Genomic DNA, 16,276 nt, shown 5'->3' with positions numbered 1-16,276 from the left:
AGGATTTATTGGCAGCTGTCAATAATATAAAAATATTAAACTAACAAGACATGGGCTCAGCACCGCTCTGATAACTGTTTGTATAATTTATCTCTTTTCTCCGTCCTTTGGATTATTTTTAGGGGTTTGTTTTGGTTTTTTTTAAATTTAGATTGTAAGATCATCAAGGGAAGGAATCGTTCTAATATGCATGTATAGTTCTTAACCACTTTCTGGGCTCTAATCTAAAAGAAATAACAAACATAGCAACTATTATACATATAAGTTATACATATTAAAACACTTAATTAACTTTTTTAAAAAAATATAAACATACTGTGCTGATTCCACTTTGAATCAGTGAAGAAACATCAGATACTTCCAAAGAATAGAGCAGGTGCATTGCAGGCAGTGAAAAAACCATGAGGTTTCTTATCTATAAAATAAGGGAAAAAACAAAAAGGTAAAATGTAGAACTCATAAAATTTGGTGCTGCCTGATAAAATAAATTAATCCCTACAGTTATTTGCAGGATTCTTTCTGGAATGTTTGTACAGAATGAGGTAGAAAATTTATTGAGCACTTTTTGGAGCCTCCCCAGAGGACAAACGCCAAAAATTTGAGAAAGTTGAACACTGTTTTAGATGTCATCTATATTTATTATATTTTTAAAAACAAGCACGTCTGCTAATTTCACGCCAACATACTGTTTCAGTTATCTTAACTCCAATGCCTGTTCACATTGGGTAACTATTAGAAAGCAAAGTAATTGTTGCTTTTTATACCAGTTTGGGTTTTCTTTAGTGCAAACACTGAGAAAAAGGAAACTATTGACTACATGCACAATCCACCGTCTCATATCTTCATGCTTTTCAATTTCTGTGTAATCAAAATAAAACAGAATATAGATAAATAGATTTGTACCTGTTTGTTAACAGGTACTGTCAAGGTTATTAGTTTAAGGCTGGAAATCCCTTGTCTATAAAGAAAGAAAAAAAAACCAAAACACTGGATCAATCTTATGTTAAATTATGAAGTTTATAAAAAGATACTGAAACAATTTGTAAAATGTAGGTATTCTATGAAAATTGAGATATTGTACTACTACAATATATGGCCTTAGAGTAGCACAGTATGTTACCATACATAGGATAGGAGTTCAATTTCCAAGCTTGAAACCATGCATGTGGTGGCAAACTGGGAAGAAAAGTATGGTCTAATGGCAAGAGCTAGAATTCTTGTGTTCTGATCTCTGCTCTGTTACCAATTTCTTTTATAGTTGTAGGCAATTCACCTAAACTCTGTGTCTCGATTTCTCAACCTGCAAAATGAGATACCACTTATTTTCCTGCTGTGAAGATAAATGCTATATAAATTCTAGTTATTATGGATGTTATTATCTCACATAGTCTTGAGAGCAATATTCCAGTGCTCAATCCAGCAGATGAGTTTTGCCAAAATGATGCTTGCAACTCTAGGGGGAGTGTTCTAAACTGCTTTAACAGTAATAAGGAGAGTCACTCTGCAGGAGGCCTCATTTTTACCCTCTCTGGAAGGAAGTCAAGGATACCTGGGCTGCAGGTCGAGTATTGTGCTTTACTGAGCTAGAAAAATGTCAGTGGAATGCTGTGAGAAGCAAAAATGAGATCTGTCATACCATGCAGTTCAATCCTTAGATGCTCCGATGGTTAAATCTCAGCTTTAGTTCCTATCCTTGCCAACTGGGGATTACCTCAAGACCCACAGGAAGTCAAATGAGGGTTGGACAGTTCCTGCAGTAACAGACCCTTCATATTCTAAAGACAGTACTATAATTCTTCATTTACCTTATGACTGAAGAAGAATCTGATTCTGTAGTTAGAAGAAATTCTTCAATATGAACTAAAGGCCAATCCCAAATCAAGGTAAGAGAATAAACATCCCACATGCTCAAAATGTTCTAGAAGAAAACAAAAAGTCAGGTATCCACTTTCTTGACATAATCAAGACATGTTTTATTGGATTGGCAGGTCCAAAAAGGAGGATACCAATATATTTACAATACAGTAAATAAGTGTACCAAGTCTTGAAGTGTTTCTGTCAAAAGAATAAAGCACATTGCAAAATCAACTCGTCTATAAGGAAAGGCATATTTCTGCCTTATGAAAGTTTTTTTTAAATCATTAGATAAAAAAATCATTGTAAAAGCAATTTCAGACACATCAGTGAAATTATACTTACTTCCTTATCCAAGACAAACAACAAGTTGTCTATGACCTGAAATTGCACTGCATCTAGGAAAGAAAACAGCAAAATGTATGCGAAGTTACATATTTGCCTGGGAATAATGTATTTGAATTGCAAATATTTTGTAGAAATACCCATTTACAAATCAGTTTATTTAGAGTTTTTAAAATGGATCTTACACAGTCAGTAAGTCATCCTAGTGGCACACTTAGACCCCAGTCCTGAAAACACTTAAGTTTTTATCTGTTGAACTGCTTTGTTGGATTCAAACCAGAGTGGTCAGCAGCTTTTAGGAGTAAGCCCAGGAGGAAGAACAATAACATTATTTAAACAATGCTCCCATTCACCCCTCAGCTAGAGACAAATATTTGAAAGCAGATTAAGGGAAAAAGTTTATTCAGCCCTGTCAAAAATGGAAGTCCAGCTGTAGGTCATACATCTTGTATTACTTCACTGAAGAAAAATCTGTTTCAAAAAGTTAACAACTTTGAAGCATAGATTTAGGCTTGCGGTATATACTCAACAAAATAAAGTCTCCTTTTTCAATACTACATGCATTAATAAAACAGTAAACTAACAATTACAAAAATTAGTTCAAGATATTTTCAGTTATATTCCTGTCTATTTATATAAATAGACTTCTTAATTTACAGGCAAATTTCTTAAGTTTTACCTTTAATCATACTTGAATCAGCAAAACTTTGAACAGACACCAGATTTTTACTAGGATCCACCTCCCATTTGGAGAGCACACAGTCACCTTTACCCTGTTTAAAAAAAAACACAAAAAAACCCCCAAAATTTGGTTGTATATTAGAAATGCCGCTAGTTGTCAAGTTTGTCTCATTCACTGTAGTTTAACAGAAAAAGGCTTCTAGGAAGTTGCAAGTCATACTGGAGTATCCTACACAGTCTCTTAATAGTTAAGATAAACACACTTCAAAAAATCAAAGTAGCTTTTTTCCCTTTCCTATTTTCAGGAACTGACTATATCACAATATTTAAATCAATCATTCTTGCTCACTAAAATAGATTTTTTTTTTTGCTCTTCCAAAAGCATAGAACATTTACAAACAAACCATTTGCATCCAAGTAGGACCTGGTGCCTGATCCAAAGCCTGTCAATGGAAAGACCTGCAATGAAGTTAATGGGTTTTGGATCAAGACCATGGGTAGTATGTATCTATCGGACCACATCGAGCCCTAGTCCATAATTTTCATCTCCTTAAAATCAATAGGATTATGCACGTGCTTAAGCACTTCGGCCAACTGGGACTTTATACTGTACTTTGGCAAAAGTCTGTTGAAAGTGGGCTTGATAAAATGGCTCTCATTGATTTAGGCTGACATTAGATTGGGCCTCCGAGAGCAAGGATTAGATTAGAAATTCAAGAGCACATGCAGATGAACTAAAATCCCACAATTTAGTATAGTCACTAGTAAAGCTCCACACATTTACCATCAACCGTCATAGCACTATGCCCAGTTTTAAAACGACAAATTGTCCCTTTAAAACTAAAATCTTGACATTGTCTTTTAATCTAGCAAAAGATTACTGATATTGCAGACTATCATTACATTTACAGACATCTTAATGCATCAGATAATTGTAATAATTTGTCTCCATAATTTTTTTTTCACTAAAATATCAGTATGTAAATTTACCCCAATTATCAGCAGGATGTTGTTCATCAAGTCACCAGTCACAAAATTCAGACAACCAAGGGTGTGATAATCCTTTGTAGAAATATAAGCAGTCTTGATCATTCCTTGTAACTGGAAAAATGAAAACACAGAGTTATTTATGGAATAATAAATAAGTTTGTTAAAACTTAAATGCTAACTTCAGGATGTAAAGAAAACTTCAGTTTACCCATTTATCAGTTAGCTTTACAGCAATTAAAAAATTTTCAGACAAAAAGTGTTTAATAAGCTATACAAATCAAAGTTTTGTAAACTGGAAATTTGTAACAGATACACCAGGTGGCACACTAGCAGATACTGCTATTTACCTTCTTTGCTGTAATCATGTCCATCTTGTCAATTGCTACATAAAAATAATAAAAAAAGATGTTAAAAACAAAATATGGTTTCATAATTTCATAGAGTTTCATATTGGATAGCTGTAACACCAACCTGACAGCTCTGTACAGCACTAAAACACTATAATCAAAGTTCACATATGTTTCCATTGGTCATTCTATGGCGGTATAGAAAATTAACTTTTTGTAAATCCAGGATGATGCTGTTGGTGACCTCATTAAAGTAAAGTAATTTCTAATATTCTTCAGTATAACTAACACAGTAATACTATGACTATTCCTGTAACAAGCAATACTCTCAATAAGAAACAGAATTAGTGAAGGGAATGTACACTATAAGTAATTTTTGGGGGGGGGGGGAAGGAATGGATAATATACAAAACTAGGTTTTTTTTGTTTGTTTTAGACTAAACTAAAATCTTGTATCATTCACAATTAGTTCACACTGTCTTAAAAACAAAAGCACTACGAATGATTAAGACCATTTCCTGGAAGTTGCTGAACATTCTCAGCTCCCTCTGAAGCCAATGGGAGTTGAGGTCACTCAGCACTTCACAGGACTGGACTCTTAGCCACTACAGAAAGCAGCACACAAAAGTATTTTAGTTGTTATAGGTTAATACACAGCAATCCAGAATTTTATTTTAAACATGAGTTGTATCATCATACCTTCCTGAATTTTTGCAAGTGGGAGGCACATAATGCAAAAGAATCCATTGCTTGTGAGAATGAATATATGATAGATTCCTATAAAAATAAACACAAATACAACAAACTTAAGTTTCTAAAAGTGTAAAATTTAGATCAAACTTTTCACCAGATTAGAATTTTAAAATAGGCCAAACTAGTTACTTAAACAAATAAAATGTAAGAACATTACCAAGCACAGAAAGATAAAAAAACAAAAAACAAAACCAATACGTGGGACCAAAATTAAGAACAACATACATGGCACAGCCTGAGATTACTCCATGCAACTCTAACAGCAGCTGAATAACATCATTCATAGAATGTCACTAAGTACATACACACCATTAAAGGCCAAATCATGAGGTTCTGAAGTCAATAGGCATTCATATATGTAAAAATAAAGTAAAGTTCTCAGAACTGGTTATAAGTCAACCAAAAAGATGCTACCTGCTAAAAATAAACTAACAACATAAATTTAAAATCTCACACTAGTGTCCTGAGAGAATAGATCCTAAATTCATCCCCTTAATTCCTACCGATCAATGCTGTCAGACCAGCAAAGGAAAGGATGTCTGAAGTTACAGTCTCTCCAATGAAAATGTATCACCCCAGACATTCATATCTAGGTACTATTTGAAAAGATGCCTCAGCAAAGACAGGCAGTGCATAAAGAAAGAAATAACCAGAACCAGATTTGTTTCAGAGGCAACATATGCCAAACAGAGAAAAAATGAATATGGATGTCAAACTTCTAAATAACAAAAAAGAACTCAAAGTGTTTTCACATAAAAGCCAGTACTTGTAAAAAGACATGCATATGAATTATTTTTTAAGCATCCACCAGGCATTATAACATTAAATAGAGCTGTCAAAAAAAATTGTTTTTCCAAAAAAAATCAATAAGAGGTTCAATATATAAATTAGTACCACAAAATGTAGTTACAAACAATGCAATTTGGCTTCTTCAATTAGATTAACAGAAGTGAAATTAATGACTACTAAAGACTCAATGTACTTACAATGTACAAGGGTGAAATCCTTCACCACTAAAGTTAATGGGAGTTTTGATCCTGACTTCACAGAAGTCAAGATTTCACCACAAGAATAACCAGATGCTCAGGACGGGCCTGATGCAATGTCAATAGGAGTCTTTCCACTGCTTTCAGGCCCTATTGCCTGTGCCACCTGTCAAGTGGGGCATAATAATTAATTAAAACTATATATAGGAAACCTGAGCAGCTTTCCTAGGACAGTAGCTGTGGAAAATGAAAAGTTCTGGAGTACAGTCATCTCAAATAACATGCTTATCTCCCAATATTTTATAAATAAAAAAAAATTAAATATCTGAAATTAAATTTAACCAAAACACTTTAGTAAGTGATTGTGGTCTGGATTCTGCAAACACTTATCCATGTGCTTAACCACACACATACAAGAAGTTCCACTGAAGTGAATGGAAATGCTCACGTGTACAGTTAAGTACATGTATGTTTCCAGGCTCTGGCCTTAAAGGAGCAATGAGACAGCCTCTTAAACAATATCCTTAATGCATGTGAATATCCACTTTTAAATATTAACACACAGCAAGAAGAGATGTACAGAAAAATATAACCTACACAAACTGTTACTAAGAAGCACACTTCTCCTTGTTTTCCTGAAGTTGTCAGACATGAGTTCAATCAAGAGTTCAACTCTGGAAGGTGCAGAGCACCCTGGCCCTGATCCACCAAAGTATCTAAGCATGTGCTAAACTTTAAGAATGCAGTTCAATGGGACTCCTCCTATGCTTAAAGTTAGGCATGTGCTGATGTGCTCTGTCAGATCAGGGCCAGAGTGCTCCACACTTGCAGGGTTGAGCCCTAAGGGGTTAAGTCCAGCTATCACAACACATACATTTTTATTACAGATAAATTATTCACGGTTAAGATCTCATACATCTTATTCTGAAAGTTAAGACCAGGCTATTTTTAGGAAGAATTATAAGAAAAAACTTACCTCCATCTGCATTATCTTTTTCTATAATAAGGTTTAGATAAGTCTTTTCATTTGCAGATTTCTGAACCAAAACCTAAAATACAAGTCAACATAAAGACAAATTTTACTCCATGTTGGATTAAAATTATGTGCTTATTAGGAAATAATGCATATTAATATTAACCTATATTTTTTCCCTCCAGAAATTCTGCATTTAACGTGCAATTCTGAATAATAAGGAATTACTTTAGGGATCAATCCTGCACACTCTTAAATAAATAGTCCTTATCCTCTTACAAAATGGGGCTGGGTTTTTTTTTGTATTTAAATAAAGTTCACTAGATCTGTTACTCACAGGACATTTTATGGGGGTGGAAAAAATGTTCCTTATAACCTAACATGCATAGTCAGCCAAAGCAAGAGTCACCTTCAAGATACTCAGTTTATTAATATTTTGATATTTCACACAAATAAAAATGCATGCAAGCAACTGAGAATGGAGCAAAAAAGTAAGTTCCGTACATTAGTTAGCAAAGTTTGCTTTGATGGTACATGAATAAGATGTAGGTTACCACTTCTCTCACCGACCACAAGAAACTGTCCTTTTTGACACAAACCAACCACATCCACTTCAGTATCTGAAAATTCCAAACCAAAATTTCAAATAATAGATTGTCATAAACAATGCAGTTCAAGCATGAATAAGTTAGTAGTGCAGCATCTCAAATTCCTTCAAATATTTATTTTGATTCATAGAAGTGCTAAGAAAGGAGCATTCTTCCACATGCTCTAAGCCAGGGGTTCTCACAACAAAATTTTTGGTGGCCTCAGAATGCGGCCATCAACTCTTGCTGGTGGCCACACTGACACTTTTCTCTAAAATACTTAATTAACTTTAGGAAAAACAAACAAACAAATATGCATGTATACACATCCAGATCATTGCAATTTATTTATGTATTTATTTTTTTGCAGACTCAATAATAAAAATAATGCTGTGAAAAGTGGTATGTGTATGTTTAATATCATTTTTCACAGCAAGTCCTGGCAAGTTAAGACTGAGTGGAGGGGTGAGACATCAGATGCTGAGGTGATGGCTGGGAGGGGGTCACCACTGCATGGTCGGAGGTGTGGGTCAGAGCCTTGGGCTGGAGGTCGGCGCCCTGGGCCAGCACCCACTGGAGCCCAGGGTCGGTGCCCACTGCCACACAACTGGGGGTCGGAACCCTGAGCTGGCACCTGCTGCTGTGCAACTGGGGCCAGGAGTCGGCACCAGAGTTGATGCTTGGGGTCTTTGCCTGCAACTGCACAACTGGGGGTAGCAGTCAGTATCCTGGGCCAGCACTCGACAGAGCCTGCTGCTGCATGACCCGAGGTCGGTGTCCAGGGCCAGCACCTGCCAGAGCCTGGGGTTGGTGCCTGCTTCTGCATCACCGAGGCTGGCGCCTGGGGATCAGCTCCCATGGCCAGCTCCTGCCAGAACCGAGGGTCAACATCCAGGAGCAGTGCTCAGGGTCAGCAGCCAGGGCTGGGGGTCAGAGCACATGGCTGGGGGTTGGCTGTCACCAGGGTTTGGGCCTGGTGCCTGGGGTCTGCGCCTGCTGCCACATGGCCAGGAGTAGGGGGTGGCATCCAGCACCCGCGGAAGCCCAAGGCCAGCACCAGGGCTCTGCACTCAGGGCCAGCAGCCACTGGAGCTCAGGGTCGGCGCCTGGGGCCAGCACCTGGGATCAGTGACTAGGGCTGGGGGTCAATGCACACGGATGGGAGTTGGTGCCTGGAGCCAGCGGCCGCTGGCAGGATTAGGGGTCAGCATCACATGGCCAGAACCGGGATTGAAGCCTGCTGCCGTGCGGCCAGGGGCTGGAGGCTGGAACTCCATGGCTGGAGCCCTAGTCTGCAGCCAGGCTCCCTAAGTCCCCACTGCCTAACCACCCCAGGGCTGAAGTCCGATCCCTACTAAGACCCCCCATCCCCTCCCAGGTAGAGAACTCACCTTGCTCCTTCAGCATTATGCCCCACCTGTCTCTGGAGACCTGCTTTGCTGCCCCTGCTCCCCATCACCACCCAAGAAGCTGCTGTGGCCGCATTTGAGAAACGGTGCTCTAAGCACCCTTGATACAAGTTAAAAATACAAGTATAGCAATTTATAATAGCCCAGCACAAACTTCCCAAAATCAGGCTTGAGACTAATATAATGATTCTAAAAATTGTCCACAATTCATTTTGTGTGAAGAGCTGGTAAATCACTGTTCTAATATCAACAGGGTTTTGTATTCTATGATATAAATGGTTCTGTTTAACTTTTGTGTTAATATAAATCTTTTTCAACTAAAAGCACTACTAGTTGGTCATGTTTCTTTCTCACATATTACATACTTTTAAGATAATAAAAATAGCAGATATAGTTTGTCTCCATGGTTATATAGATTTGATCTCTTCCCAGTTTGCATCTTGAGTGAAAATTTGGAGTCTTTGGATCTTATCTGTAGTTTCACTTTTTTAACCCAATCCTGCAAATACACACACATCTTCATTCATGTGAGTAGTCCCACAGAAGCCATTAGGATTCCTCACATATTTAATATTAAGCTCACCCATAAATGTTTCCAGAATTGAGACTTCAAGCCTCAATCCTGCAAAGAGCTTCACTCAGACCCATCCCCAATAAAGTTAATAGGAGCTTTGTTAATGACCCCTAGGGGCAACAGAGGTGCTGTATTGTTTATACAAATGATCTGTTATAATGGTGGGGTTTTTTTTAAATCTAGGATATATTGATGAAGGATACTTCCTGTATTTTCAGTTAAAAAATAATTAAAATAATAAAGCTGTTTTCAATTAACTGAATCCATGGGCAAAACAATAAACTCACCAAACTGAATGTGCATCTGAAAAGACTGGCAAATGCTATCAAGAAGTGCCACTGATCTGTCAGCCACAATAATACAGCCATCACTTGAGTTGCACGCATATAGTTTTGGATTACACAAGACCTTAGAAATAAAAAGAAGAGCTATGAAATAAGCAACTAAAAGTACCTTTAAAAATATAGATAAGAGTAATGCTTTTCAACAATTCCAATAAATTCCAGCATAATAAGCTCTGATCCTGATAAATTCTACCTTTTCAGAGGAAGTTATTTTAACTAGAGTATCCTCTTGGTACAAGGCAGTTCCACATTCTTGTCTCGAACCTATGTTCAGTCGTCCACTTCCTGTGTCATCATTTGTCAGAAGTTCAATATCATTCCACATGTTGAAGAAATTCTTTATCTCTGATAAACAGATAGAAATTATAGTAGCAAAAGCTAAACAGCATTAAAGCAAAGTGACATTTAAACAATTGGTATCACATAAAACCCACTGACTTTGTCATGATACTTTGATTCTATATTTAAAAAGAATGGCACAATAAGCTGTGTGTACCCAAAGTTAAAGGACACTGTGATGGGGTAATCACACCATACAAGGTCTGAGTAAGAAAAAAGGGTCAATCAACCATGTGACAGGCTGCACCTGGAGGAGAGTCAGGACTGATAAGATCTAACTGATGATGAAGCTCAGCTGGGCAGGCTGGTCTGGTATATAACCAAGAAATGGCCCACAAGAAGTGTTTGTGGGAAAGAAATTTATGGTCACCCTCTAAAGAGGAGGTGAATTAGCAAGAATCAAGGAAGTGGTCTAGGGGCAGAAAGCCCTGGGATCCTGCTATTGACTGTAGATTCTAGCAAGAACAAGAGACATGGTAAAGTAGTTGTAGGAGCAAAGGAAACTCCAATGGCAACCCAGGGTAGGTTGGAAGAGAAGGGAAAAACAGCAAAGAGCCTAGGGAAACAGAAACCTGGTCTGGGATTGCTTGGACCATAGTTACTGAACATAGGGTCCCTCAGCTAGAACCCAGAGTAGTAAGTGGGTCCTCTTATTAGCCACTGGGGAAATAGCATAGCCTGGGCAGAGAAATGGAAGACTGCCTGAGAGAGATCATCCAGTGGGACTTCTCAGTCTGAGAAGGGGAAAACTAGTGACCTAGCCAAACCATGAAAAGGGAGCCCCCTGAGTTACAAAGAAGGAGCAACTGAGTCCAGGGTACAGAGATGTCCTGAGCAATCAAAGGAAGAAATGTTAGACTGGTTGAGAGCTAATCCCCAGATCTGCCCAGAAAGAGGTGCTCCAGTGGTGAGCAGTAAAGCCTGTGACAGATACCATTTTAAATTATTTAAATTTCAGGTTAACAATCTGTTTAGTTCAAAGTATAACACTTTCCTCAAAATTTTCTCACCAATTTTGCCACCAGGCTCTATTTCTAGGTGAGCCTAGAAGTCACAGTTACATCAGTTTGTCCTGGGATAGTGGCATGAGATTACATGAAAATTCTACTGTAGCCTGTCACAACTTAGTCCAGTCCCAATCTCAAAGGATACTTGTCTGTTGTGATAGGATCCAACAGCTGAATCCTACATGCTTCTAAAGCTCCTGGGTATAGATAGTGAGTACTTCTCCAGATTTGGGGTCACTGAGGTCACTTCCCCAGTGCAGATCCTGTGTTTGATCCCCTTCTGATAATGGGATACCAGTCTGGCTACCTCAAACCAGTGCTGCAGTCTTCCTGAGCCTCCAATAGTTTAGTTACTTTCCCTACAGGGTCCATCTGGTTGCATGAGCTCTGATTTACCTAGTTACATTCTTTGGGGGCAACATGGCAGTAATGCAAGAACTTACGCTCTACTCTTAAAGCACAAGAGTTACAGATTTATGGAAGATAACTTCTGAACACAATCCTCTTCAGTCTGATCTTGCCCCTTTTGTGAGTTCCTGATATTAGCCCAGCTCTTAAGGGAGAAAATCCCTGCTATCTCCACTTTCTCCTGCTGGGTCTTCTGTTCCTCATGGTGAATGGCTCCCTTTGCTGGAGAAGGACACGCTCTATAAGACTGCAGCTCTTCCAGGCAGATGTGTAGCTGAGATGGACTGCCAGTCCCCAAACCCTCCCGCCCTGCCCCTTCAGCAGGTTTCTGTAAAGGAAGTCCATGTGACAGATATGATGATATCCTAGACAAACCTTATTTACTTAATTACTGAATTAAGTTTAAGTATTTTAGGAATTCATTAACAATGTAGGAGTTTATGTACTATTTAGGTCCGGGGTAGGCAATCTATGGCACACGTGCCGAAGGCGGCACATGAGCTGATTTTCAATGGCACTCATACTTCCTGGGTCCCGGCCATTGATCTGGTGGGCTCTGCATTTTAATTTAATTTTAAATGAAGCTTCTAAAACATTTTAAAAACCTTATTTACTTAAACTATTGTATGTAATATATTGTAGACTTATAGAAAGACCTTCTAAAAATGTTAAAATGTATTACTGGCATGCGAATCCTTAAATCAGAGTGAATAAATGAAGACTCAGCACACCACTTCTGAAAGGTTGCGGACCCCTGGACTAGTATATGCAAGCATCTCTCCAGGTGGTGGTGATGGTACAACCTGAATGAGTTTGCCTAATCATGACCCATTGCTCTTAGCTCCTGGAGAGCTGTGGTCTCTCTTCCCCATAGAAATATCCTACATGAGGGATTGTATACAAATGTAAAATTAAAGAATTAAAAAAAATTTAGCTTAAGTCTAGTTAAGGAAATACGTTTTTAAGAAAGTCTCTGACTAGCAAGTAGAAGGAAGGCCTTGAAAATAAGTGATAAGGCCAGAAGGAATAAAGTAGGAAGGATGTCTGGCCCAAAGAATAAAACTAATGAGATAAGGGATAGTTTCTAAAAAGGCCTCTGACCGATAGGGGTGACTGCAGATAGTTTTAAATTTAAAACAAAAAAACCCCTCTTAAAATGAGCCAACATGGACCTTCCCACCCCACATACTAGTGTTCTCCTATGTGACACTTTGAACAAAAAGGCTGTTGGATAGGAGGAAAGGCCTTGGGAGGAAATAATGTTGTAAATCTTATTTGAATTAAGACTGGAAATAAGGGTGAATTGGTAATGGCATTACTTGTTTGTTAAAGAGTATTAAAAAGTCAGCTCTTACAGGGTTCATCATCAATACCCACCTGCCCATGTTGGAACCAACCAAGGTGGGTCTAAGTGCCCCTGGATTTAGTCTGTTTGTAAGTATATTGATCAAATACTTATGTTTTGTTAGTGTTCAGATGTAGTAAATTAATTATCTGGGCTTTGGGGGATGTTCAGAGCAGCCTTTGGATTTAATACAAGAATTTGATTAAACTGGTGTTTGATAATTTCCCATATTAATCCTTCCAAATATTAATTCCAACACCTAAATCAGGGGTCAGCAACCTTCCAGAAGTGGTGTGCTGAGTCTTCATTTATTCACTCTGATTTAAGGTTTCGCGTGCCAGTAATACATTAACGTTTTTAGAAGGTCTTTCTATAAATTAATAATATATTAACTAAACTATTGTTGCATGTAATGTTTAAGAAGCTTCACTTAAAATAAAATTAAAATGCAGAGCCCCCTGGACTGGTGGCCAGGACCCGGGCACTGTGAGTGCCACTGAAAATCAGCTCGTGTGCCACCTTTGGCAAGCGTACCATAGGTTGCCTACCCCTGTACTAGCCAAACTAGATATTCTAGGGACCAACAGACAAAAAGAATTTTTGGTTATATACCCTGTGTTAAAAGTGATTCAAGGTCATCTTTTTGATCCAGCAAACAGACAGAACCTCTGGTCCAAGCGGGGCCCAATCTTTAGGGAGGGTTTGGAAGGCCTTTGGCCACAGAGGCTCTGATTAAACGAGAAAACCCATATGGGGTTTTAAGGACTAATTATCAACCAGAGCCCCTGCTGGAGTGAGGGGTGATCCCTGGTAAGTTTGTCATATGTGTAGGTTCTTTTATTGCAGTGGTCCCCAACCTTTTTGGCTGATGGGCACCAGCCAAAGGACCACTGCAGCGGTGGAGCACCCGCTGAAATGCTGCTGAATTTCAGCGGTAATGCCATCGACAAGCGACATCATCGAGAGGCGTCCTTGCCGAAATTCGGGGTGATGCCTCTCAATGACATCACTTGTCAACAGCAAGCAGTGTCATCAAGAGGCGTCCCCACCGAAATGCCACAGCGGCATTTCGGCGCGTGCTCTCCTGGGGGCCAGGACACGGGCGCAGTAAGATGCCCCCACAAGTGCCCACGGGCACTGCGTTGGGGCCCCTTTTTATGGGTTCTTAATGTATTCTGTAATGCTTTTATGTTAAAAATGAGTGCCTGCTAAGAAAGAACTATGTAGCAATTTGTAATTGTTGGCAATTACATTGTCTGCCATTTCTGAGGAGAGAAGCAAAGAAGGCCTTCTTAGGCAGTCTGTCATTTGGGGAATAATACAGTACAGACGGGGAACTGTTTAGCCTGGAAATACCTGCCTCTCTGCCCCTTCTGAGCAAGGTATCTAACCAAGACAGGTGATGGCTGGAGTCAAGAGTATGTGCCCTTGCTGGACCACAGAGGAGGAATACAGGTGCAGTTGCCCTGAAACCTACTTAATTGGCTGCTCTTCCCCAGGTAGTAAGGCAGGGGAAAACAGTGAATCAGAGCTTCTCCAGGAGGCAGCCTTTGTGTTATCCTGTTGACTTAGTGATTGTAAGAGTACAACCCTGGCGCTTCAGAGCATAAACCACATCCATAGTCAATATGGTCTCTTGCTTGGCATGCTCAGAGCTTATGGGTCAGCATCACAGATCATATTCTCCAACACCTTCAGCTCTCTAAGGGTATCTTCATAGACAGAGGTGAAAGTAAGCCGGTACGGCGTAACGGCAAGAGCCAGTATGCCATGCCAGACCGCACAAACTTCCATGCCGGGGATTTAAAGGGCTCTTGCCTCCTCGCTGCGAGCTCCAAGCCCTTTAAATCCCACCTGCAGCTCAGCGCCCAGGCTTGGGGCCAGGATTTAAAGGGCTCGGAGCTTCCCACCGCTGCAGGGAGCCCTGAGCCCTTTAAATCCCTCCGCAGCTCCGGCAGCCGGGCTGGGGCTGGGATTTAAAGGGCCTGGAGCTCCGCGGTGGCTGGAGCCCTGGGCCCTTTAATTTGCCCCGAGGACTCCCAGCCACTTCTGCAGCTGGGAGCCCTGGCTTGATTTAAAGGCTCTGGGGCTCCCAACCACAGTCAGTGCCCCAGGGCCTCTAAATCTTGAGGCCCTGCCTCTTTCAGTTGAGGCCACACCCCTTCAGGACTCCTGCAGTACTGGTAAGTCATGTAAGTTACTTTCACCCCCTGTTCATATTTCAAACCTGAAATACACTTCACCCCACACTGAGCCAAGTGATGAACAGCTGGCTTGGTAATACCTTGGATGTTAATCTGAGGCACTTTTTGATGGTGCGTAGTGCCTCTTTACTCTAATCCTTTATGGCCCATACCACGCCCAGCCAGGGTGACTGAAATCACACACCAACAGCACTCCAGGAGCCAGGCAGAGCTCTTTCCATGCAGGGGGAGCTGAGCCTACATCATTCTGAGAAAAGGAAAGAAGAAACAGCTCACCTTACCCTCCATGCAACAGCCAGCATTGGATGGGGTAGAGGAGCCAAAAAGCCGCTCCCTAGTCCTGGAAGATCAACTGCCCTGCCGAGCCTGGGAGAGGCGGATGGAGAGCCCCAGAGGAGGCTGGGTGCAGAACTGATGGGGGATGGTGGAGGAAATAATTGTTAGGCAGGGATGGGGCAGATGTGGATGGAGAGTTCCCACAACAGGGGCCAGACTAACCTTAAGCGAGGGGAGCAATGACAATATATACGACCACACAAACACGGGAGTGTTGTCCAAAAATTAAAACAAAGCCTCAACATAATCTCTAAAAGAAATCCTCATTAGGGTGGGACCAATCTCATAATTTTAGAGGATCTGACTCATGATTTGGAAACCTTTGAGGTTGACAACAATACATTTTGCATAAGCTTCAGCTCAGGCCAAGCATCCCACCCTGTCCTCAGTACCGTGTTTGCATGACCCCCCCGGAATGCCTTATCAACCTTCTCCCAGCTCAGGGGTGTTTTATCAGTACCACACCTCCCCCCAACATTACCTCAGCTGGGCATCCAGTAGCAACGCCTCAGCCCAGAGGCACTGTATAAAGGTCTCTCTCACCTCAGTCACAGGAGGGAAGTAGCGAGCTGAGCATGGGGCAGAAAGCTCTGCAACAGCAGCTGCAGCACAGTCTGAGATTCAAATTGGCGGGAATTTCCCCGTTCCGTCTCAGGCAGCTACAGGATGCAGTAAGGGTCAAACGCAAAAGCGCTCCCGAGGAACTAACTAGAGTGCCTATCGCTCCCCCGCCCCTCCCGCCCACTAGGCCGGGCCCGTCGCTGCCGTTACTAAGGTAACAAGTTCCTCCTTCA

At 40.4% G+C, this 16,276-nt stretch overlaps 1 protein-coding gene across 4 annotated transcripts in view; it reads right to left on the bottom strand.

The window, feature by feature from the left end:
- The window catches only part of KNTC1 (kinetochore associated 1), a 74,059-nt gene extending 57,855 nt beyond the window's left edge, over positions 1 to 16,204 (bottom strand). For 3 of the 4 annotated variants that reach the window (XM_050924423.1, XM_050924420.1, XM_050924424.1), the window contains exons 1-13: positions 15,964 to 16,204; positions 10,037 to 10,188; positions 9,787 to 9,907; positions 7,434 to 7,549; positions 6,933 to 7,005; positions 4,917 to 4,994; positions 4,218 to 4,252; positions 3,871 to 3,981; positions 2,879 to 2,972; positions 2,200 to 2,252; positions 1,806 to 1,918; positions 904 to 958; positions 317 to 415 (exon numbers count right to left, since the gene is read on the bottom strand). In XM_050924423.1, the coding sequence (XP_050780380.1) occupies positions 317 to 415; positions 904 to 958; positions 1,806 to 1,918; positions 2,200 to 2,252; positions 2,879 to 2,972; positions 3,871 to 3,981; positions 4,218 to 4,252; positions 4,917 to 4,994; positions 6,933 to 7,005; positions 7,434 to 7,549; positions 9,787 to 9,907; positions 10,037 to 10,168 (1,080 nt within the window). In that variant the 5' untranslated portion in view covers positions 10,169 to 10,188; positions 15,964 to 16,204. The remainder of the gene's footprint in view (positions 1 to 316; positions 416 to 903; positions 959 to 1,805; positions 1,919 to 2,199; positions 2,253 to 2,878; positions 2,973 to 3,870; positions 3,982 to 4,217; positions 4,253 to 4,916; positions 4,995 to 6,932; positions 7,006 to 7,433; positions 7,550 to 9,786; positions 9,908 to 10,036; positions 10,189 to 15,963) is intronic. The other variant, XM_050924421.1, reaches the window with a different exon arrangement.
- Between the last annotated feature and the right edge of the window lie 72 nt (positions 16,205 to 16,276).

Source organism: Gopherus flavomarginatus, chromosome 15, assembly GCF_025201925.1.
Source record: "Gopherus flavomarginatus isolate rGopFla2 chromosome 15, rGopFla2.mat.asm, whole genome shotgun sequence".
In the NCBI taxonomy this organism is placed as follows: Eukaryota; Metazoa; Chordata; order Testudines; family Testudinidae; genus Gopherus; species Gopherus flavomarginatus.
This window is presented reverse-complemented; position numbering and strand designations above follow the sequence as displayed.